General features: G+C 40.4%; 1 protein-coding gene across 1 annotated transcript; it reads left to right on the top strand.

The window, feature by feature from the left end:
• Positions 1–12,065: 12,065 nt before the first annotated feature.
• On the top strand, positions 12,066–20,738 carry LOC142496102 (uncharacterized). The gene is made up of 2 exons (XM_075602506.1): positions 12,066–15,833; positions 17,294–20,738. The coding sequence occupies exon 1, from the start codon at positions 13,871–13,873 to the stop codon at positions 15,041–15,043; it is 1,173 nt and encodes a 390-aa protein (XP_075458621.1). The 5' UTR covers positions 12,066–13,870; the 3' UTR covers positions 15,044–15,833; positions 17,294–20,738.
• The last annotated feature ends 4,100 nt before the right edge of the window (positions 20,739–24,838 follow it).

Below are 24,838 nucleotides of genomic sequence, written 5' to 3'. Positions count from 1 at the left end.
CATGTCTCTCTTGTCTTGTTGTACCAGACATCTTACCCGCTTGTAGTGGATGAAGATGATTAGTTCATAATATATAAATGAGAGGGAAAAAAAATATATATAGCCTATATACAATGGACTAAGCATCTTGATGTATTTCTTTGTATACTTTCCGAATTTCTCTGATCTTGGCTCATTGTAAGAAATTCTGAACTGTATGAAACTTATGCAGATTTATGCAAATTTTCTCTGGTTTTATGCACTGGAACTTTATTTCAAATGCCCATATAAATGCCCAAACTTGGTATTGCATAAAGTGTACTCTGTAGATCTAGTAAGGATTTGTATGTTGGCGCTGTAATATCACACACTCCCATTAAGCTCAAACCCCAACACCCACCACAGTATGTATGTATGTATGTGTAAAAGGAGTGTTACTGAGCGTGGCAAATGTAAACAACAAAAGACAGAGGAGCCCAATGCTACATCCAATTGACAAAACATGGTATAAAGTGTAAATACGTCAATAATATTTTTCTTGGTTATTTAGTTAAACCCTTTGGCCAAAGCGTCATAAGCCTGCATACCACGTCAGGTATAACCAAATTGTGCAGGTCCTAACATTAAACTGTGGACCTTTTTCTTTTGCCTCTGTATGAGGGAAAACAACCACAGTGAGTCCTGTTCATACAGCAAAATGTAAAAACCTCCCAAGTTAAAAAGGTGGGCAGGGGTGAGCTCTGGGAGGAGGGGCCAGCTACCTCCAAACAACTGTTGCCAGTTAGAAATTAACACAGTCCCAGTAAGCTCAGAACCCATGGCACTGTAATATGCAAGATTCTGCTTGTTATGGGAATCTTAGACAATTAGAGGATTTTTAGAGGCAAAACATTGAACATCTTTCAATTGAATTAAATTATGAGCCTATTAATAACTGAACAGTAATCAGTACTAGGTAAAAACTGTGTGCGACTACTCAAAAAGCAGCAGATATAAATAAAATTACTATTGACTTGTCTAAATCTAGAAACTGGAAAACAAAGTTCAGATGAGATTATCTGGTTCAATAAAGCAGGAGTGCTACCTAGTATCCATATTTCTATGATGTAGTTTATTCATATATCTGATCTGGATTACAATATACTGTCTCAAAATAAGGATTGCTTTGGAAACCTCTGAATTAACTTGTGCAAGTAGTCAAAGGTGTGTTTTTAAAATAAAAAAAAAAATATATTTATTGAGCTGCTTAGGTGCCTCATGATCTGAGGATTTTACGGACTAATGTTAAACTGTGCTCGTATATTGGCTTTTTTTTGGTAGATGTACTAGTGTGGTGCCGGTTCTTTTATTTTGGTAGTGCCTAGATGCCGGTGTAGTATAGTGGTGGGCTCCGTTATGCTTCTCTTCTCCTGTTGCTAGACTAGACAAACTCGTGAGAGGCCCCACAGAGCACGGGTTCATGTCACTTCTGGAGATAGCAAAGAAATGTCATCAGAAATTAAATGTGGAAATATAATAATGCACAGAGTTGTAATACTATACATTTATAAACATGCATTGTGTAATACATACAGTACAAAGTGTGTTTTATAAATGTATAGAATAACGATTCTATGCATTTTTCCAGCTCAACATGTTCATTTCTGTTGACAGTAGAGCACAAATACAAGTGGACATGCAGATCCTAGTGCCAGTTATAACCGCTAACAAGTTAGAAGTTCATAGAATGCAGTTTTTCCCTTGACTTTTGGCATCTTAAGTTTTGTTTTAATGGAGACGTGTTTAGTGTTTATAATAAATACTAAATCTGTGTGCAGTGCTACAGCCGAAACGAGCAGTTCTACATATCAAATGATTTATTGGAAAGTTACATTGACATTAACAGCCATATTTACAAAGCGGCCTTCTCCCATAAGGCACTTTGCAACACTGGAGGATGCCTTACAGCCCATTTAAGTCAATGGGACTGAAGGTGTCTTGTGGGGGAGAAGACTACTTCGCAAATGCGCCCTATGTCTATATTGCATAAGAGGGTAGCAATGTTTAAAACATTTAACATAAATTTGTCATGTATGCAATTAATCTCTGATTTTATAGCTATAGCATGTTGCTTATAAGATTTAACATAATAGAACAGTTTTACATATAAAGTAATTCAATATTATTCTAATAAAATCTTTTAAATTATGAATTTATGATATTTTACTGCAATGAATGTGAATGTTGCTCCGAGGCTTTTCCTGCCATGCACTGCACAGCAGTGTACTAAATAAGTAAGTATTCATCATCCTTAATTTTTTGCAATAGATTTTGTTCCATATGAATAAATAACCTTTTAGAAGAAACACTGCTTTTTGTTTTTACTAATCATACTATACTTCTTTTTATGTAGAGGACAGATTGTTGATATTGTTGAAATGCAAAAAAGAAGATAACTTAAAATAATACTTGATTAGCATTTACAGTAGCGTGAACAAAACGATGTCGTTTACACTTATCAAGCCTCATCTATTACCAAAGGTAACATTTATAGAAGCTAGGCTCTTATCTTTTGTGATATGCCACAGCAACCTTTAACCTCGACTACCACTTTAGTCATTTATATTTAGGAGTGCTTATTTGAACAAGCCAAGAATGCCTTGGTAATTAAACTCCATATCTCGGCGTTGGAGATTGTCGTTTGCTAGAGTGTTTGCATTTTTTTTGTATCACCGTTGTCCCTAACGTTCTATCACCCATGAACCACTTTGAAAGGGAAAAACTTTTGGTGAGCCTCATCAATAATATAAAAACCCTAAATGTGAAAATAGAATTACCCCTGATAGGCAGTTTGTAGCTAGGGCTGGTAAAATATCAAGAAGATTCGACAGTCAACTAAAAAGTAATTTCAACCCTGTTGCAGGGTACATGCAACTACACACGCGGGTTTCTTGACAAGGCTTTTTATTTAGCCTTAAAAGATATACAGCACACAAAAACAAAAATAGCTTTTCATCAGCAAACAAAAAGAAAAATGGCTTTTTCTTCAGCAGACAAAACAAAACAGTTTCTCTTTAGCAGACAGTGTTAAAATCAGGCAGCTACCCTTTTCTATGCAGTAGACAGACAGTTCATAATTCATGTACTTTGATAACAGACCTTGTTTCAGTAATCTCTTCAGTAGCTTACTCCTCTCTCCTCAACAGCCAGCACCCATGTGTCTACAGCCTGGGGTTTTAACACACCTTGATTAGGCAGCTGGGATCCAACTAATTGTCCTGAGGTTCCCAGCTGAAGTTAACCTAGTCACTGCTGCACTGCAGACTAGACATAGGTTTTCCAGGCATATAGCTGGTGGCTTTTATTTACCCTGTCACATTCCTCCCCTGTTAGTGTGTGGCTGGGGCTACGCACGGCTGAAGCCCAACCATCCACCCCTTCTCTAGAAAAGAAGTAAGCATTTGCGTTCTCTTTTCCCGGCCTATGCTGAATCTCAAATGAGAAGGGTTGGAGGGCCATATACCACCTAGTCAATCTAGCATTGGAATCCTTCATACTATTTAACCACTTCAGTGGAGCATGATCCGTCACCAAAGTAAAATGGACTCCTGCCAGGTAATGCCTCAAAGCCTCGATTGCCCACTTTACTGCGAGGCACTCTTTCTCAATCACTGAGTAGTTTTTTTCCCTTGGGAACAATTTCCTACTCAGGAAAAGGATAGGGTGTTCAACTCCCTCAAACTGTTGTGACAATACTGCCCCTAGCCCTATCTCTGATGCATCTGTTTGCACTATAAAAGGGCTGTTGAAGTCTGGGCTTCTAAGGATGGGACCCTCTGATAGACACCTTTTTATGTCCTCAAAGGCTCTCTGACAATCCCTTGACCATACCACTTGTGTAGGGGCACACTTTTTTGTGAGGTCCGGTAAAGGGGCTGCCACTTCCGAATAGTTGGGGATGAACCGCCGGTAGTACCCTGCTAAACCCAGCAGAGAGCGTACCTGCGTTTTTGTTTGGGGGGTCAGAACTTCTTTCAGGGCAACTACCTTGTCGGCTAGTGGCCTTACTTTTCAACCTCCCACTGCATACCCTAAGTATTTAGTTTCCGCCTTACCCAGGGCACATTTCTTAGGGTTGGCTGTGAGCCCTGCTTCTCTTAGAGATTTGAGGACCGCTTTCAGCCTATTTAGATGGGCCCGCCAGTGTTTACTATAAATGATAATGTCATCTAGGTAGGCTGCGGCATAATTCCTATGGGGCCCCAGTATCTTATCCATGAGTCTCTGGAATGTGGCTGGGGCTCCATGCAGTCCAAATGGCATTGTCACAAACTGGTATAAACCCATGGGAGTGGCAAAGGCTGTTTTGCATTTGGACTTTTCCTCTAAGGGTATTTGCCAGTATCCTTTTGTCAAGTCCAGCGTGGATATATATTCCGCGTTACCAAGGGCGTCAATTAATTCGTCCACCCTTGGCATCGGATATGCGTGAAACTTGGATACCGCATTGACCTTTCAGAGGTCCACACAAAATCTTACCTTCCCATCGGGTTTAGGAACCATAATTAGTGGACTACACCACTCACTGCATGATTCCTCAATCACTCCTAAGTGTAACATTTCTTGTACTTCCTTCTCTACCAGAGCCCTACGACTTTCAGGCGAACCTATACAGACGGGAACGTACTTTTACCCCAGGTGCTGTCTCGATCGCATGGGAAATTAAGTTAGTTTTGTCCTGGTAAGTCAGAAAAAACATCATGGAATTGTGTTAATTATTGCTAACAAGTCCCCTTTTTGTTCAGAGGACAACTGTTTACCCATAGGGATTTTATCGTCACTCACGATGTTCTCCCGTGGAGGCTGAGGACCCAAGTCCGTTTCCTCCTCCACCAATCCGTCAGTCTGTGGATGGTAGACCGATGTCCGAACAGATTTGACCTCTAGTAACTTTAAGACATCCTGCATCAGTTTAGCCATGAAATTTGTACCTTGGTCTGTCAACATAACCTGGGGAAGTCCAACCCGTGAGAACAGCTCCAACAACTTGTTGGCTACTTGCTTCGCCGTTGCTGTTCTCAGGGGAAACGCCTCAGGATATCTTGTTGCATAATCAACAATTACAAGAATAAACCTGTGCCCTTTCGAAGAAGGTTCTAGAGGTCCTACCAAGTCTACCCCAATCCTCTCAAAGGGAACGGACACCAAGGGTAGAGGAACCAAAGGGGCTGGTTTTTGTCCCTTTGGACTAGTTAGCTGGCACTCCGGACATGCCGCACATAACTTAACAATATCGCTATGCATCCCTGGCCAATAGAATCGGGACGAAATACGGTCCAATGTTTTATCCCTGCCCAGGTGACCACCCCAAGGGACAGTATGGGCTAGAGTGAACACAGATTTAACAAACGCCTTGGGAACCAATATCTGTCTGGTGACCTCCCCTGTTTGTGTCTGCCTATTCACCCTATATAGGAAATCATTTGATAGCTCAAAATGGTGGAATACTATCACCCCCTGTGCATCTAAAATCTCATCAATTTTCACCACCTTGTCATACTGTCTAGCAAGGACTAGCGAAAGTCAGGGAGGTACAGGTCTGGTAAATCTCCAGGGCCCATATCCCCCTCCCTTTGGCCATCTCCAGCCATCACTTGTGACCTTTGACTACTAGAATGGTCACCTTGAGACCCAGATTTCTGCAACCAGTCCTGTTTGTCAGAGCGTCTTTGGTTCCGAGTCTTTTGAACCCGGTGTCTACTGGGGAAAAGGTCCGCCGAGAAGGGGAACAGTTTGCCAGGGTTCTCTTGAGCCATAGGAGGGCTCCTCGTGAGAGACTGGAGCCATTAGGTCTGAAAAGAAAGGCCAGTCTCGGCCGAGCACAACGGGGGCAGGGAGCCAAGGAGCGACTCCTACTTTGAGGTAAGCCTCCTGCCCTTTTACCTGTAGCCGGATTTTGGCCGTCGGATAGCGTTTTTCATCGCCGTGTATACATTCTATACTCCATGGGGAGTCAAAAGAACACACGTTAGGTGGTAACAGTTCCTGGAGGACCAGAGTTTTCCCAGAGCCCGAATCTACAAGGGCCTGGACGGTTTTTCCCCCAATCAGGGCTGGAAGTAGCCAGGGCTTGTAATTTTCTCCAGTAAAGGCCGAGGCGACGGTCCTGCTGAATGAACAATCCATCAGTGGACAGTCCACATACTGGTGGCCTTGTTCTCTGCAAGCGGAACATGGAGAGGGTTCCCTCACAGGAGGGGGCTGTGGATAGCGCTCCGCTGGACCGGATACAAGAGACCAGGCATCTGGTGGGTCCTGTGGGCGACGTCCTTGGAAGTTCCTCTCATTTTGCGACGAGCCGACATCAGGAAGGAGATGAGTCTCGGCGGGGACCAGCATTTGGACTCAGTCTTTGCTGGAACGACTGCTCCTTCCGTTGGATTTGGCGGTTACGTATGGACAGGCCGTAGGTTCCCCGTTGATCCGATCTCCCTCTTTGGGCGTCCGCAAGTGCCGGTGGAGTCGGGTCCAGGACACTCGCCTGCTGCTCAGCCCCAAGGAAGTTCTCCATGAGTCGGACCGCCAAAGCTAGGGTTTCAGCAGCGTGGCATTTTACCCATGAGCGTGCGGAAGGGGGTATTATTTGTAGAAATTGTTCCAAAACCACCTGCTCAAGAATTACCTCCTTAGTGCACTCCTCGGGTTGTATCCAGCGTGTACACAAGTCCAATAACCGCTGTGCGAGGACCCGGGGTCTCATCTTAGCGGTGTACTTCATGTTCCGGAACTGCTGCCGGTAAGTCTCTGGGGTCAGACCTAAGCGATCCAGTATGGCGGCTTTTACTTGTTGGTAGTCCATTGCCTGATCTGCTGGGAGGCCCTGATATGAGGCCTGGGCTTCTCCTATGAGGAGCGGGGCCAAAGCAGTTGCCCAGCGATCTGTAGCCCAGCCCTGAGCTTCGGCAACTCTTTCAAATGTCAATAAAAAAGCCTCTGGATCCTTGTTCGGCGCTATTTTCCTCAGGAGTATCGGGGGTCTGTTTGCAAGTTCTGGACTGGCAGACCCCTGGAATTGGGTCAGCAACTTGGCCATTCGCTTCTCCTGTGCTGCCTGCTGCTGGGTTAGGAACTGGGTTTGCTGCTGCAATAGTCTTTCATCTCTCTCTCTCTGCTTGCAGCCGGGCCTGCTCCAGCATTAACTGTCCCTGCTGTTTGGTCTGCTCGCACAAAAACTCTTAAAAAAATTCTTCAATTTTTTTCATTCTTGTGTGTGTGTGTGTGTGTGTGGCCCTTTAACTGCAGGGGCCTTTCAAAATCCTTCCCACTTCTTGAGGAGGAAGAGGAAAAAACGAAGCACTGGTTCCACTTAAAGCTATGAATAAACACAGAGGTGCGTTCCCAATAATAAAAGTTTAATGGACCAAAAATAGCACAAAAACAGAACACCTACGCGTTTCGGACTTGTGGCCCTTTAGCAAGGTGAATGAAAATGCTTAAACAAGTGCTGTTAAATACCTTATTCGAGCGCTACCGTGACCAATCCATCGCCACTTCCTGGTTCGGGAGGGAGTGACGCAGGACGTGACGCGGGACGTGTGACGTCAGCGCGCTCAAACCATAACAATAAAACAAACTTTATTTAAACAGAAAAAAATGAACACTCTTTTAAATGAATGAAAAACGTTACCTAAATGTTAAAAACATAATTAAAAACAAATGAAAACAAATAGAAAGAACTATACTAATGAACAAAAGTAAAGAAATGCTTCATTCATAAGTTAAGCAAACTCTATAACTGCTGGAAGACCACAATTTAGAGATCGATTTAAATGGCAATTGTTAACCTGGTGAAATCTACATATATATATGCAGAAAGAATATAAGGCAAGAAATGAATATTATAGCATTAAATGAACAATAAGTTGCCACTCACTTAGTAGTGAGTAATATCCAGGTTGAGAAGAATGCCATCACCAACCATTCACGCTATTCATTTTTAAATAATTACATCTTCATAATGAATTAATGTTAATGATTAATAGCAAAATAAAGGACAATCATGGACATATAATATGTATTCATTAGTAAACTTTAAAACTTAAATTCACAAAGTCAGTTGAATCGAGCATAAGTGTATTGTTGTTTGATAATAACTATCTGCATCCAGCAAAAATTAAGCTAGACATATTAGTAAGCGCAGTTAATAATAGGTATATGTTGAAGAGATGCATACATCTCCCATGAGGGAAGGGAAAGAATGATAAAAAATGACAAAGAATGACAAGAATTAATTAACAAAAATTAATCATCTCTATATGTTGCAGGGTACATGCAACTACACACGCGGGTTTCTTGACAAGGCTTTTTATTTAGCCTTAAAAGATATACAGCACACAAAAACAAAAATAGCTTTTCATCAGCAAACAAAAAGAAAAATGGCTTTTTCTTCAGCAGACAAAACAAAACAGTTTCTCTTTAGCAGACAGTGTTAAAATCAGGCAGCTACCCTTTTCTATGCAGGAGACAGTTCATAATTCATGTACTTTGATAACAGACCTTGTTTCAGTAATCTCTTCAGTAGCTTACTCCTCTCTCCTCAACAGCCAGCACCCATGTGTCTACAGCCTGGGGTTTTAACACACCTTGATTAGGCAGCTGGGATCCAACTAATTGTCCCAAGGTTCCCAGCTGAAGTTAACCTAGTCACTGCTGCATACGCTTCTAGAGCTTTGCAACAGCAACTGAGGGACAACTTTGAAAGCTCCTGCACCCCCAGACTATCCCACTTTTGCCGACCGGCTCAGAAACAAAATATACTACCACCGTCAAGTGTCTGCACCAATTTTGTCTCACATCTTTCCTAACACAAGCCACAATATAAACCTCCATGTGCAACATTGCATGGAAGCTACGGTTTGGGGACCAATGGTGTAATGGGATTGCTGCAGTGTTTTTTTTTTTTAATTAATGCAAATGCTGATTAGTAGCTTTAAAATTTTAGGCTAGTAAATCTAGTGACTTGAGGGAGCACGTATAAATGATGCAATTGAGAGCCTGGAGTTACAGAGAATATTACAAATTGCTCTGTTCAAATAAAAATATCAAATCTACTATAGATTTTGGAAAGTTGTTTGTCTATTTGCTATGCATTTGGACACAATAAGATATCGTAACCAGATTTTGTATGATGGTTCCGGAGATCAAGGAGCAGTTTTGTCTGTTTGGAAATTTGGATACATTCTATTTTTAATTCGGAGTTATTACAATTTCTCTGACTAGCAAGTCAGCCACTGAGTGTTGTACCTGGTAGATGATGTCGTGCCAGATATAATAGTGGTTGCAGATGGTTATAAAGTTGACACAGAAAGCAGACAAAAAAAGAAGAAATCGGTTGGCACATGAGGAGAAAGTTAAAATGCTAGAGGAATGGTGGCAAGTATTGGGGACATTATAAGGTATTAAAGGAAAGTGATGGGGGAAGGCGATGATGTGTTTTTTTTGTTTTGTTTTTTTTTTAGAATTTTTGAGCAACGCCGGGTACTTTCAGCAAGTAAATATATACTTTAAAGAAATGTCTTTCCATACATGTTTGTACATATGTCCTTTCGCCCTTATAGTATCTGAATTTTGTAACCTTTTGAAAATGGATAACATTTGAGTCACTACAAGGTCATGTATATCACATACTGTATATACACACGTGTAGACAGTCACATATAGAACAGGGGTTACAAAGCGCGTGAGATGTACAAAATAAAACTTTTTTTTAACCTGAAGAACTTTAATATTGCACTTAACTTTACACTTGTGATTTAATATCAATTAGAATAGGGTAATACTGTGTTTTTTTTAGGTTTTTTTTGCCATACTTTATACATTATGATGTGGTTTAAGGGGGTGGGGGGGTTGCCGTCTGAAGTAGATGAGGTGTGAGAGGCTGCCTGTACATGTACAGAACCATGGGGTGTCTTCTATGTTGCTGTATTGGGACTCACAGGGCAGGAGGTTTAAAGGAGCGTGTCCTGCTTTGTGCATTCCACTGATGTCAGTGCAGGAGAATTTGTCACCCCCGAAAATATTGTAAGGAGGACGGTAATATATATGTATATTTAAAAGCGTAAATGTTTTAGTGGTGTGGGTCCATTGGAGAGCCATTTTAAGTAGGGACCCAATGATTTTCTTTACAAAAAAAGGTTGGCCAGGTGGGAATTAACCTTTAAGAGCTTCCCAACTCCTATTGGAGATGTTAACAGTAATCTTTATATTTGTGACAAACTTTATATACGGTAACAAACTTTAAACCGAGCCCTTGTTTATTGTTTTCTAATAGAAAACTCATTGCATAATTTGAAACAAAAGTGAAAACACAGCTGTTACTTGGGATTTTTTTTTTGAACTTGCATAGTTACATAGTAGATTGAAAAAAGAAACATGTCCAAGTTCAACCTATGTTACATTTAGACAAGATACTTATCCTATTTTTGTATTTATAGTGTTTTTAATCCAGAGAAAAAAAATAAAATAAAAAAGTGAAACCTCATCCAATGTTGTCACATAAGGGGGAAAATAAATTCCTTCCGGAGTCCAAAAATTGGCAATCGAATTACTCCCTGGATCAACATCCTTCCCATGTTTACATATTTGGTATATCCCTGTCTACGTTTCTTGTCTAAAAAGAGGTCATATATATATATCATACGCATGCATAAATTGTATCTGCCATCACAGTCTCCATGGGTAATGAATTTCACATTTAACTGCCCTTAATGTAAAGAACCTTTCCTTTGTTGCTTGTGAAATCTCCTTTCCTCCAACTGTAAGGGATGTACCCGTGTCCTTTGTACTGCCCTTGGGATTAATAGCTATTTCGAAAGCTGATTGTATTGACCCTGGATATATTTGAATACAGGAGAGTAGGGTAGAGATAGAACCCAAATACAGCACTCGGGTTCACGCTCTGTATGATATGTGATTGGTTTAAAACAAACTTTATTAACTGTATCAAAGAATAAAATAATGGGTGTTAAAAACAGACGACCTGAAGGTATTCCGACCTTCAATACTGGAACCGTATAGGTTCAGGGTATAGGCTTTCAGTGTGTTCTGTGGAATTCAGATAACACACTAAACAACAGTCCTTGTAAGGATCTGAAGTGAGAGACAAATCTTACAGGGTTGCTCTAGGTAAGTACTACTAGCTGCAAATCACTAATGGCAATTCTAATTAAACCGAATAAAGTATGTACTCGTATTTGTTCTTTATAATAACTGGTATACTGTGGTGAAATAAAGCCAGAATAGTTCCAGCATGCAGTAAGTCTCAGTAAATTCCTTCTAAGGTAAGTATGGTACTGAGTCAGGTTGACCTAAGGTAACCTACTTCTGTGTGCAGTGGTAGGGAGGACGTGACCTCTAATAACCTTTGTAGTAGCAGTGAAAGGTTATTTGCACAGTAGGCAAACTGACACAGAATAAACTTGTTCCCATTGGCTCCTATATACTGTGTGTACCATCCTCACTAAAGTGTATATTTATTACGTGGTTTAGACAGTCTCAGCTATACGTGGGAATGAGTTTATTCTGTGTCAGTTTGCCTACTGTGCAAATAACCTTTCACTGCTACTACAAAGGTTATTAGAGGTCACGTCCTCCCTACCACTGCACACAGAAGTAGGTTATTTTAGGTCAACCTGACTCAGTACCATACTTACCTTAGAAGGAATTTACTGAGACTTACTGCATGCTGGAACTATTCTGGCTTTGTTTCACCACAGTACACCAGTTATTATAAAGAACAAATACGAGTACATACTTTATTCGGTTTAATTAGAATTGCCATTAGTGATTTGCAGCTAGTAGTACTTACCTAGAGCCACCCTGTAAGATTTGTCTCTCACTTCAGATCCTTACAAGGACTGTTGTTTAGTGTGTTATCTGAATTCCACAGAACACACTGAAAGTCTAGACCCTGAACCTATACGGTTCCAGTATTGAAGGTCGGAATACCTTCAGGTCGTCTGTTTTTAACACCAATTATTTTATTCTTTGGTACAGTTAATAAAGTTTGTTTTAAACCAATCACATATCATACAGAGCGTGAACCTGAGTGCTGTATTTGGGTTCTATCTCTACCCTACTCTCCTTGTGCATATACCCAAAGCACCGTTAACTCATCACTTGTCTGAGTCAGTAGCAGGGGCTCCCATACTGTTATATTTGAATATAGTTATCATATCCCTTCTTACATGCCTCTTTTCTAATGTAAACAAATCAAAATTAATTAGAAACTAGCCTCACCTCATGTCAGATTTTACATCCCCTTTATTAATTTGGTGGCTCTTCTCCACTTTTTCTATTTCCATAATGTCCTTTTTTCTCCCCTCAATGGACTGGTGCCTGAAACTATACTTCATATTCATGGTGTGGTCTTCCTAATGCTTTATATAGTGTCATAATTATGTTTACTTCCCTTCCATCCATTCCCCGTTTTAATGCAAGATGAGATTTTTCTGTTGCCTTACATTGGGCATTATTGCCAAGCCTGCTGTCTACAAGCACTTCTAAATTCTTGTCCAAGGACTAACCTCATTTAGACCTATTTAATTTATAAATAGACATTAATTCTTGTTTCCCAAATGCATAACCTTACATTTATTAAACCTCACCTGCCATTTACCTGTCCAAGTTTCCATTTTACCCAAGTCCTGGAGAGAAATTACATCCTGCTCTGGTTTTACTTAGAGGCCCCACGCTCTTCCCCAAAGCATTTCAAATAAATGCCAGGGGGAGCGTCCACGAGGGCTCGAACTCCCTTACCTGGTCTCTGGCTCATATTTGGGTTTTGTGTAGATGCTGGTAATCATTCAGTCATTTGTACTATTCTATTTTGTTGATCGGCCGATCTTCACTGCATTTCCAGGGGAACTTTCTTTCCTCTGGATTTGCATTATTATACCCACGTATATTGCATGCTACATATTTTGGGTCTCTACATGTATATTGTGTATCTCTTGGATCAGCAGTGTTCATTTTGTATGTGTTTAGGTATATTTTAATATTTTTTTTTTGTGTTTTGTGTTGCTAATAAAATCCATTTTGTATTTTCACATATTTTTTGTGTGCTTTCAACAGACCCTCCTTTTTTTCGTTTTGTGTTTCTATATCATGTTGGGTTGTTAGCACCGCCAGAGGGTAATTTTCACCCCTACATCTGGCCCAGTGATTTATTTTGATTTATGGGGAGTGGTTCTGATTGCGGCACCAACTCTGTGTGTTGGTTATAGTAGTATTTTGGCTGGTCTTTCAGTCTTTTCCTGGTGCCTGCTCAATCACCACCCATAGTCATTTTAATATAAAAATGGATTTTGCTAGCAATGAGTCAAAGCGCCTTGCAAATACTGCATTGATATTTACTATTAATGATGAAATGTTGAACCTCACACAGCATCCCAAAGTTGCTCCGGATCAGGTGAAGGCATTAACATCACTCATGAGCGAAAGGCTCAGAGTATGGTGAAACAAAACAGCTCTCTGCAATTATTTAGAATTTTTAAAATGATCCCGAGAGGACTACGGTTACAGACCTTTCCATCATTTACCTTCACTGATCCTGAACTGAAAAAACGCTGGGAAAATGCTCTGAATTTGTGCTCCTTTGAGCTTATTAATACGTTGATTTCTAATGATGTTATTTTAGTTGAAACTACGATATTGATCGACACCTTACGTAAAGATATGGAAGCAATGGATAAGAGTGTTTTTGATAAAATTGAGATTGAACTTGAGAAATATGAAACAGAGATTAAGGCAATGAAAAAGAACAAATTCGACCGTGACTTATCTGACTATCATTTGGGCAAAGTTTACAAATGGGGTCATTCTAAACCTTGTATGTTTAGACGCAAGAAAACTAATGAGGGTACTTCAGTGTCATCAGGAGTTACAACATCCGACATGGACTCCTCCGACTGTGATACAACAAAATCGGGCCCCCCATCTGACATTTCTGATTCCTCTTTTTTTATCCAAGGGGTCAGCACAAGGAGCAGGGGGAGGAAGACCAGAAGGGGGAGAAAGATGGCTAAGAGACGGGCCAGTTTGGGTACAAGAATCAGAGGGGAAAGAAACATCGGAAGTAAACCCTCTCACAATTGTCAATCTATCTGATATTGTACTAACTCCTACACAAGTTTCAGTGTTACAGCGTGGCCTGTCATTTGCTCCAACACACCACTGTGACACTTTTGAATGGATTAAAGACGTACAACTCTTCTGCTGGAAACTATTACTGCATAAACACTTTTTGAAGACAGCCACTGAAGAAGAATGTGTGGACTCAGATACGTCTGACCTGATGTTTACACCAGTATCCTCACAAAATCAGGTGGCAGTAACAGTTATATCTAATGAACTTGGACCCGTGGCTCACGTGAGACCAAGATCTACTTTTTGCCCTCCCATGCAAGTTTGTTCCCAGGTGGAGGTGTTCTCTAATATGGTAATCAACGCCATTACAAATCTCTCTGATGCATTAAGTCCTAGTAACATCTCTAAGTCAGAATGGGGAGCCATTAATGAGCTTAAATCATTGACAGATATTGTGATCAAACCCTCTGATAAAGGGGGCAATATTGTCTTATGGCCCAGACTGTCTTATGAAGCAGAAGTCTTTAAACAATTACGTGATGCCCAGTGTTATAGGGAACTCCCAGGGGATCCTACTGTGAGGTTTAAGGGTGAGCTTGACACTATGATACATGAGGCTATGGCACAGGGCACTATTACCAAGCGTCATCATGACGGCTTGGTTACCAAATGTCCAGTTATACCAACTTTATATCTTTTGCCGAAGATTCACAAGAACCTCTCCTACCTCCCAGGATGTCCCATCGTCTCAGGTATAGGAGGGATGTGCGAGCCCATAAGCCGTTTCCTTGACGCCTTTCTTCATTTATCTGTTGAAACCTTACCATCGTACCTCAGGGATAGCATGGACATTCTATCACGGCTGGATAATATCCTCATTGACGATCAAATACTTCTTGTCACGTGTCGTAGAAATATTGTACACATGTATCCACCATGAGGATGGTATCTATGCCTCTAAATTCTTTTTGTTCATGCAAAACCTGAGTGTCAATTTAATCAGTACCTTAATGCAATTTCTGGATTTTGTTTTGAGACATAATTATTTTGTATTTAAGAACTCTTATTATTTACAGGTCAGGGGAATGGCTATGGGCACCACATGTGCACCCTCCTATGCAAATTTGTTCTTGGGGTGGTGGGAACTCGAGGAAGTCTTCTCGGAGGCTAATTGTGAATTTACCTCGCATGTACTGTTGTGGTTGACATACATTGATGACATCTTTATACTTTGGCAGGGCGCAGCTTCTCTGCTAAAACAGTTAATTGATGTTCTCAACCACAACAGTATTAATGTCAAGCTCACTTTTCTATTTAGTCAATCTAATGTTAAGTATCTAAAGAAGCAAAGCAGGGGTAATCTGCCACCAGTGCTCAAGGGCCAAAGAGCGTACTAATGTCCTTAGTCATGATAACACACGTATGAGGCACTTAGAATGAACAAATATAACGTTCTTAGCAGACAAAGTAAAACAGGTTGGGGGGAGTGGTGATAAGGGGTGACACTAAGAATTGCCGACTGTCCTGCATGAGAACAGCCTGGCTGATGCTACGTCACCCTCAGCCCACTCTGCCAATGAATACCTGCTGTCACGCTGCTTGTATCCAGTGTATCCACGTTGAGGGGGAAATAAACCACTGGAGTGAGTACCTGCAACTCTGTGTCGTAGAATTCACGTGCCACCAGCAAGAGTAACCGGAACAGCCAAGCGAAGGAGCGGTGCACTGAGGTAAGTAGGTAAAACCAAACGCAGCTCTAACAAAAATGAGTATTTATTGAAAAAAAGGACAAACATCACGAAGCTAGAAACCTCTGATGCATTTCATCCCACATGGGACTTTGTCAAAGAGAGAGTGGTGAACCGTCTACATACTCTTCTATATACCACCAGCTATACTGTGATAGGCTAACCATAAATTAGTTAAAGATGGCAATTTACTGGAAGGAGACATCGACTAATACTATCTTACATGCCAACAGTTTCCACCCTCTGCATCAGATAAGGGGGATACCCAATGGTGAATTTATTCGGCTTCTCCGTAATTGTTCATCATTGGGAATCTTCAACGCATAGACTTCTGACATGAGTAACAGATTTAGGGCAAGAGGCTACAGGGAGGCTGCCATTAAACGTGGATGAAATAATAGCCGGCAGTTAGAAAGAGCATCACTTCTATTACCCAAACCTAAATAAACCACCAATAAGAAAATCCGTTCCATTGGAACTTATAATTGTAAATGGAACAGTCTTAGGAGAATTCTCCAGCAATATTGGGATATTCTACTTGCAGATCAAGACTTGCAGATTGTCCTAGGGGACAAGGTTAGTCTTACCTTAGGAGAGCACCGAATCTCAGAGACATGCTAGTTAAGAGCCATTATACCATCTCCCTTGCTGCTACCTTTCTTAGCCAAACAAGCCTCAAAGGCTATTACAAATGTGGCCACTGCTCGGCCTGTAGGTATATGAAGCAAACGTGCGTATTTAACAACTCCACAGGTACACGAGAATATAAAATCTGTCAGTTTCTCAACTGTAAATCTCAAAACATAATTTACTACTTAAGCTGCCCTTGTGGACTCATTTACATTGGAATGACCACTAGGGAATTTCGGGTCAGGGTCTTAGAGCACACCCAGAATATTCAAAATGCAATTAGAGATCTGGCAGCATTTAAAAAGATCACCAGTGTCGCTAGACACTTACGGGATGTGCATGGCTCTGACTCCTCTCTATTGGTGGCATTTACCATCGATAAATGTGGTCTGGGTATTAGAGGTGGCAACATGGAAGTATCACTCTTGGGGAAGGAATGTAGGTGGATAGTTCAGCTGGGTTCTATGATCCCAGCTGGGCTAAATGACTATCTTGGCTATGCCATGTTTCTTTGAATTCTTTCTTTTTATTCTGTGCGCTTTCATGATTTTTGTTTTTATGCTAGTTAGATTTTTAGATGTTCTGTTGTTCTTTTTGATCTCTCCTTATCCATTAATCTTGTCTGTGTCATTATATGATCATTTACTCATGTCCGATGGTTCCTACATTTCTTTTTTTTTCTCTCCTTTTTTCTTTTCTTTTTTGTCATTGATATGTTTTTTTATTTTTCATTGCTAACCTCTTGTTCTTGTTCTGTTATGATTCTGTCTATTTTGGTTAACAATATTCATGCTTGTCTCCTTATGTTTCAGATCCTTCTAAAACGTTCTCTCATGCCTTGGCAAAAGATGATGTCACAGGGTATATCATTTTAATGATTGGCTGATGTGTCGTGAAAATGGAGCACTTTAAATAGTGCTCACTGGCTCTACACAACTATGCTCCCGGAAGAAGCCTTACAGCGAAACGGCCATCAGAGTATCTATACCACTCACTCTCCTGTAGCCCACTGCTGCCCCGTGCTCACCACCTCTCTGACTGGAGCTCTATTGCTGACACTGCTCTATCTGGTCTGTGTGACTGCTGCCTGCTGTATACAGTGAGCGGGATGCTGGGGGCTCACACTGCCTCTTACTTACCTTCATTTTGGACTCCCCCTCTCCTCTTGATGTCCTGTGCAGCGTCATAGCAAGTATCTGGACAGTATTATGCTCCACAGAGCCCTTGGGCTACTACACACTCTGTCTGCCTTAGCTTATATTAGTTACATCTAGCTCTGGCATTAGGGAGTCGTTCCTATATATTTTCTCCCTTGTATTCTCTGCTGACTCACTGCTATACACTCCATATCTATGGTGGACCCAACTTTTGCATATCCTATACATTTATCATTTGTCTCTCTCTGGTTTATTACATTTGCCAGGGTCTAGCTGCCATCATCTGGCTGTACAGCATTTAGGGTATATAACTATTACATTATTTATTTTTGCTCTTTTTTCTGCTCATATTTGGGTTTTGTGTAGATGCTGGTAATCATTCAGTCATTTGTACTATTCTATTTTGTTGATCGGCCGATCTTAACTGCATTTCCAGGGGAACTTACTTTCCTCTGGATTTGCATTATTATACCCACGTATATTGCATGCTACATATTTTGGGTCTCTACATGTATATTGTGTATCTCTTGGATCAGCAGTGTTCATTTTGTATGTATTTTCACATATTTTTTTGTGTGCTTTCAACAGACCCTCCTTTTTTTCTTTTTGTGTTTCTATATCATGTTGGGTTGTTAGCACCGCCAGAGGGTAATTTTCACCCCTACATCTGGCCCAGTGATTTATTTTGATTTATGGGGAGTGGTTCTGATTGCGGCACCAACTCTGTGTGTTGGAGACATTAATTCTTGTTTCCCAAATGCATAACCTTACATTTATTAAACCTCACCTGCCATTTACCTGTCCAAGATTTTCCATTTTACCCAAGTCCTGGAGAGAAATTACATCCTGCTCTGGTTTTACTTAGAGGCCCCACGCTCTTCCCCAAAGCATTTCAAATAAATGCCAGGGGAGCGTGCACGAGGCCTCTAACTCCCTAACATGGTCTCTGGTGGCTTCTGACGATGTGTCGTCAAATGATGCCGTGGAGCCACATGACATTGCAATGTCCAAAACACCAGTGAACAGGTGGAGGGTGGGGTGGTGCAGGCAAGGGGGAGCTCAGACTAAAATGTATGCGCACCCCTGCCTTAATGTACTCCACTTAGAACTTTAGCCCAACCTGAAAAGATTCCATTTATGGCAACTCTATCCTTCAACCAATTTTCAATGCAGGTGCAAATATTTTGCCTACATTTTTTTATTTTGTACACTAACCTCTTATATGGTACTATATCGAAAGCTTTTGCAAAATTTAAGTCGACCAACTGCATTACCCTAGCCTAAATTCCTGCTTACCTTCTCAAAGAAACAAATAAGGTTAGCTTGGCACGACGTATCCTTCATAAATCCATGCTGACTATTACTAATCATTTTGTTATCTATTACGTATTCCTGAATATTATCCCCTACTAAACCTTCAACTAGATTGTCCACTATTGATGTCATGCTTACAGGTCTTTAATTCCCCAGTAGTGATCTACTGTAGTTCCCTTTTTTAAATATAGGCACCACATCTGCTTTATGCCAATCTAAGCCTGTGGAAATGGGAGTTCTTGAGTATTAAATGTAACGGTTTGGCTATTACTGAACTTTGCTCCTTAAGAACCCTTCGGTGCATGCCATTGGGGCCTGGTGCCTTATTTACTTAATTTTATCAAGTCGCTTATCTTCCACATTTTTCCCTGCAAAAACATCATCCCAATTTATTCCTCCGTTTCTTAGAATCTGCCTTTCTAAAATGTATAGTCTTTGTTGAACCCATGTAATATGGTTTTTGATAATTTATTTCAAATGGGACCATGTTATGATCAGTGTTTCCCAAATGTTCCCGGACTTGAATATGTTATTGCATCTACATTTTGATCTTGCCAAATCCAGCAATGCCTCTGTCCTGGTTGATTCCTTGATAATTTGAATAATGTAACACAACAACGCCACTGATAATCGTTTAATTGCCTACGCAGTCCTGAAGTGTTTGATCGAGAGCTTGTTTGTGAGACATTGTACTCACATCCAAACAATGATCTCGCTCTCTTGAAGAACTTTGGCTGCTCCTGTATTTTTGTTGATGTTTCAAATTTGGATTTTCAGGATGACCAAGATTAAGTGGTAGCTTGAGGGTTGTGTGATGCACTGATGTTCTCCCTGATGTCTATCCAAATATAAACAAAAACCTGCTCCTTGATCTCAGGAACCACCATGCTAAATTTAATTACAATATCTTAAAAGGTATTCAAATGCATAGCAAACAGACAAACAACTTTCCAAAATATATAATATACAGTGGCTGCCGCCTTTAGTCTAAATCAACTAGATCCGCGATTTTCAGATTATCCCGGTTATGTGCGGTTTTGTGTTGTTTTCGCCCGGAGTGAACTGCGTTATTTTCGCGCTCGTGATATTAGCATTTTATTCGCGCTGTCTGCAATACTGCAATGCCGTGTAAAAACTCAGGGGGGTGTTTGCGAGCTGTTGTCTTGGAGGTCTAATACCTTCACGGTTCAACCTACATCAGTACACAGGCTGTGTGTGCGCGCGCAGTAATTGTAAATTTGCATATTTAAAGTATACATGCATTTGCAGTGCTGTTCTGCAGTACAGTACACCATGTCTCATTTGAAAATTGTTGAAACGCATAGGCGTGTACTGTACTGTAACAGTGTCACATTTCGGCATATACAGCGCTCTCACCTCGCTTAGGATAATTAACTGCACTGCAGGGTATTTCAACTTCTTATCTTCTGTGCAATGCAGTACATCTCTCCCACACCATTCCTTTGAACGTGTGTCTGGTTTCAATCACATTCCTGCTTGACAGCAGGAATTTACTGCGCATGCGCCTGTAACTTCGCCCACCACTTGAGTGAGTGAAAAAAATTTTTTTTTATTGTAATTTTTTTATTTTTATTTTCTCCACAAGTTTGCAAAAACCATCTTACTGTATTACGATATTCAATCTGTGCTGTACAGTAGCTTTTGTCTGCGACCCTGTGCGTTTGACTGCACATGGTTCATTTGTGTGCTTTTTACGTACTGTATTTGGGGGTGTATTATTATAATGAACTGCCTTTTGAAATTAAAGTATGTCTTTAGCTTTGAACTTCATGCGGCTGTCTTTAATTTTTGGAATCTTTCCATAGTGTTTTTAATCCGTCCCTAGCCGAGCATCAATCGCCTCACTGCGCCTGCGTGTACTCTAAGCCTCTTTGAGATGGGAGCTAGCTGCTTACTGTGCATGAGTCACTCAATCCCCCCCTCTCCACAGAGTCGTTAATTTTCTGAATCTTGCCATTGTGTTTTTAATCTGTCCATAACCGAGCTTCAAAGCCTCACTGCGCCTGCGTGTGATCCTTTTTCAGATGGGAGCTATTTAGTTGCTAACTGCGCATGAGTCACTCAACCCCCCCCCTCTCCACAGAGTCGTTAATTTTCTGAATCTTGCCATTGTGTTCTTAATCCGTCCATAGCCGAGCTACAGTACAAAGCCTCACTGCGCCTGCGTGTAATTCTCTTTGCGACAGGAGCTTTGAGGCTTTGTTTATGGCAATGTTTTGGAAAATCCCTTCTCGAATTTGATTTGCACAGAGCATCACCTTGATATTATAATAATAATAGCATGTTTTTGTATAGCGCTGTTAGTTACAGTATACGTAGCGCTTTTCAGAGACATTTTGCAGGCACAGGTCCCTCCCTGTCCCGTGGAGCTCACAATTTACTGTATGTTTTTGGTGCCTGAGGCACAGGGAGATAAAGTGACTTGCTTTTTATGTACTGTATTTGGGGGTTGTATTTGGGGGTTTATTGATAAAATTATTATGATGAACTGCCTTTTGAAATTACTGTACTCTACTCTACAGTATGTAATTTCTTTGAACTGCTGCACAATTAATCCTTCATCCCTCCCCCACGGACACAAACTCTTTTCGACAGACACCTCCACAGAGTCATTCATTTTCTGAAGTTAGTCATTGTGTTTTTAATCCGTCCCTGGCCGAGCGTCAATCGCCTCACTGACTGCGCCTGCGTGTACTCTAAGCCTCTTTGAGATGGGAGCTAGCTGATTACTGCACATGACTCACCCAAAAATCAACCCCCCCCCCAACCCTTTGAGGCTTTGTTTATGGTAACTCTTTGGAAAATCCCTTCTCGAATTTGAAATGTAAATCTGATTTGCACAGCATTGTGAGAATTGAGAGTAAAAAAAACATTAACTGATTCATGTTGTTTTGTCATTCATTCTTATACTGTAGGGGTGGGGGGGGAGGCGGTGTGGTTGTTGTCAATGATTATGATTACCAGGAATGTGAATAAATATTTATTTTATTTCATCAGGAACAAAAAATACAAATATAAAAATAATCATGAATAATACATAATGCAGTCTTTATTAAGTTCTTCTGGCAGATTGAAATTGGATAAACATTTAGAAAACATTTGTAAAACATGGAGAAACATGAATTATGCACATTTATAAGAATATTATGTATTTATATATATATACACTGTAATGTATAATATATGTATACTGTATATATATATATATATATATATATATATATATATATATATTTATATATATACATTTATATATATATATACAGTATACTGTACATAGTAATATTATTTTTTCCGTCGTTATCTTGTTCCTCATTCCGTGTACAGTACAATAGTTCATTGAGAGAGGAGAGGTTTTGTGTACATCAATACTGCTGTTTATGTACTGTTCACTTGACTGTACAAACAGAATAGACTGGACACAACACCCCACCTCCCCCCAGGCCACCTTTTTTTCCTGAAACGACAAGAAAACAAAAAATTAGTGCAGTTACTGTATGTGCGTACTGTATTATGGCATTGTGTGATATGTAGTACTACTTTAGATGGCTGGTGCTGCTTTCTCTGAAAAGAAAAAAAATGACCAGTTAGTAGGCAGTTACTGTACTACTGTCAAACTAGTCTACTGTATACTGGAACTACTGTACTGTATACTCTGACTACTGTTAAATATTACTGTATGTAACCTGATGGCTGGGGCTGCTCTTTCTGTAAAGAAAAAACTGTAACTACTGTACTGTATACTCTGACTATTGGGAAAGAAAAAATCTGTGCCATACTTACCTGTATCATACTGTACTTACAATACTACAGTACAGTACTACTTTCCTGATGCTTGCTCATTACGCGCGATCACAATGGCCAACACAGTTGCAATATGGTCTATATATTTATTGCAGCGTTCCACGGTGAGTACATCGTTCCAAAAACTCATTATGCCTTTCAACAACTCGTCCTTTTTGTAGGGTTTCGCCACTTTCCGGATATGGTCCTTCAGCTGATGCCAGACCATTTCGATCGGATTGAAGTCTGGCGATCTGTCATTGGAAAAAAAGGACAATTAGTTTAAGAGATACAGTACACAGTAAAAACAGTGGGGGAAACAATGAGACACGGTCTACTGCACTTACTCCGCAGGTGTCTTCACCCAGTTGATACCGCGCTCAAGGATATACGCTGTTGACGCAGTGTGCTTTGGATCGTTGTCCTGGTAGAAGCGGTGACCATTGGGGAACTCGCGTGTGATATATTGCACTATCTCAGGGACAATGTTGTCTTGGAAGAAAGCTTTATTCATTATTCCTATAGCAAGAAAAGAGAAGTGCTCAAAAAACTGCACAATAGTACAGTACAGTGCATAAGGCTACATTATATTTTATATATTTTACCTTCAAAGATGACAATGCATCCTGGTCCACGCCTAGAGATGGCACCCCACACATGCAGCTTCACGGGGTGTTTTGGCCGCGGCTTCAAAGATATGCGGCCTTTTTTGTGGAATGCAAAGCTTGCAAATCTCTCCAGCGACACAGTAGACTCGTCAGTGAAGATGCAATCCTGGAAAGTCTCCCCACTGTCGATCCATGCCTGGGCCTGGACCACTCTTTTGATTTTGTTTGCGTCCCTTATCATGGGGTACGCTCTGTAATGACGAGGAATAAATAATTTTAGCGGTACAGTACAGTTTCCTAAACAACACTTTTACCTCCTGTACTGTCCAGTACTAACCTCACACGTCCATATTTCCATCCAATGCTGCGTCTCATCTTCTTTATGCTGCTCTCAGATACAGTCAGATTGTGCTTTTCCTGCAGAGTGTTTTTGACCCTTAATGCACTCTTCTCATCATTCTCCTCACTTATTTTGTCCACCAGAAGAGTCGTCTCCCTACAATGTAAAGAAAATATATTGTTTTGTTAATATGCAGCAATATAAAAATTATATATACTGTTGTACTGTAATATAAATATAAAAATAATATATACTGTTATATAAATATAAAAAAATATATACTGTTGTAATATTAATATAAATATAAAAAATATATACTGTTGTAATATAAATATACAAAATATATATACTGTACTGATATAAATATACAAAATATATATACTGTACTGATATAAATATAAATATACAAAATATATATACTGTGGTAATATAAATATACAAAATATATATATACTGTTGTAATATAAATCAACAGAAATAACAAAAATATTAGATTTAAATTAAAAAAAATTTTTTTAAAGTTGTATAAATATACTTATGCGATAGTTACCTTTGGTGGTCTCTGTTTTTTCCGTGTGCATGATAGCTCACGGTGGTTGCTGGCACAACGATGCCAAAAGTAGCTAACCAGCGTTGGATAGCAGCAATTCGGTGTCCGCTCGTGTACATGTCCTTAATTCGCATGCTGAGCTCCTTGGAAATCTTTTTAACAGGCATTGCTGCGAGTAGAAAGAAATACAAACACAAGAATGTATATTCGATGTTTAGTCGAAGTGTATTCAATGTGCAGTGAATCCACAAAATGGATGGTGTATTTATACGGTAATGACTCACATTAGAGTACGCCCGCTTTAAACACCTGTACCTGGTCGCCATGCATAAAAGGTTACACACTTTGCATAGCCCACCACTCCATGATCTTTATCTGAACTTACCCTTGTCCAGATACTGCATTGTGCCACCTACTTCCATGGAGCAAACCCGATTCTACGGACGCAGGAACACACTCGCCTCTGCCGTGCCTGTCAAGCAGAAAAAGCGAAAGGCGGTTGCCGTTTCCACACAAAGGCAAAAGCGACAGGCTAAGGCCAATAAAGAAAACCTTCTGCTGACCCCAAAGGCTAAGGGTTTTCA

This window comes from Ascaphus truei, chromosome 1 (assembly GCF_040206685.1).
Source record: "Ascaphus truei isolate aAscTru1 chromosome 1, aAscTru1.hap1, whole genome shotgun sequence".
In the NCBI taxonomy this organism is placed as follows: domain Eukaryota; kingdom Metazoa; phylum Chordata; class Amphibia; order Anura; family Ascaphidae; genus Ascaphus; species Ascaphus truei.
This window is presented reverse-complemented; position numbering and strand designations above follow the sequence as displayed.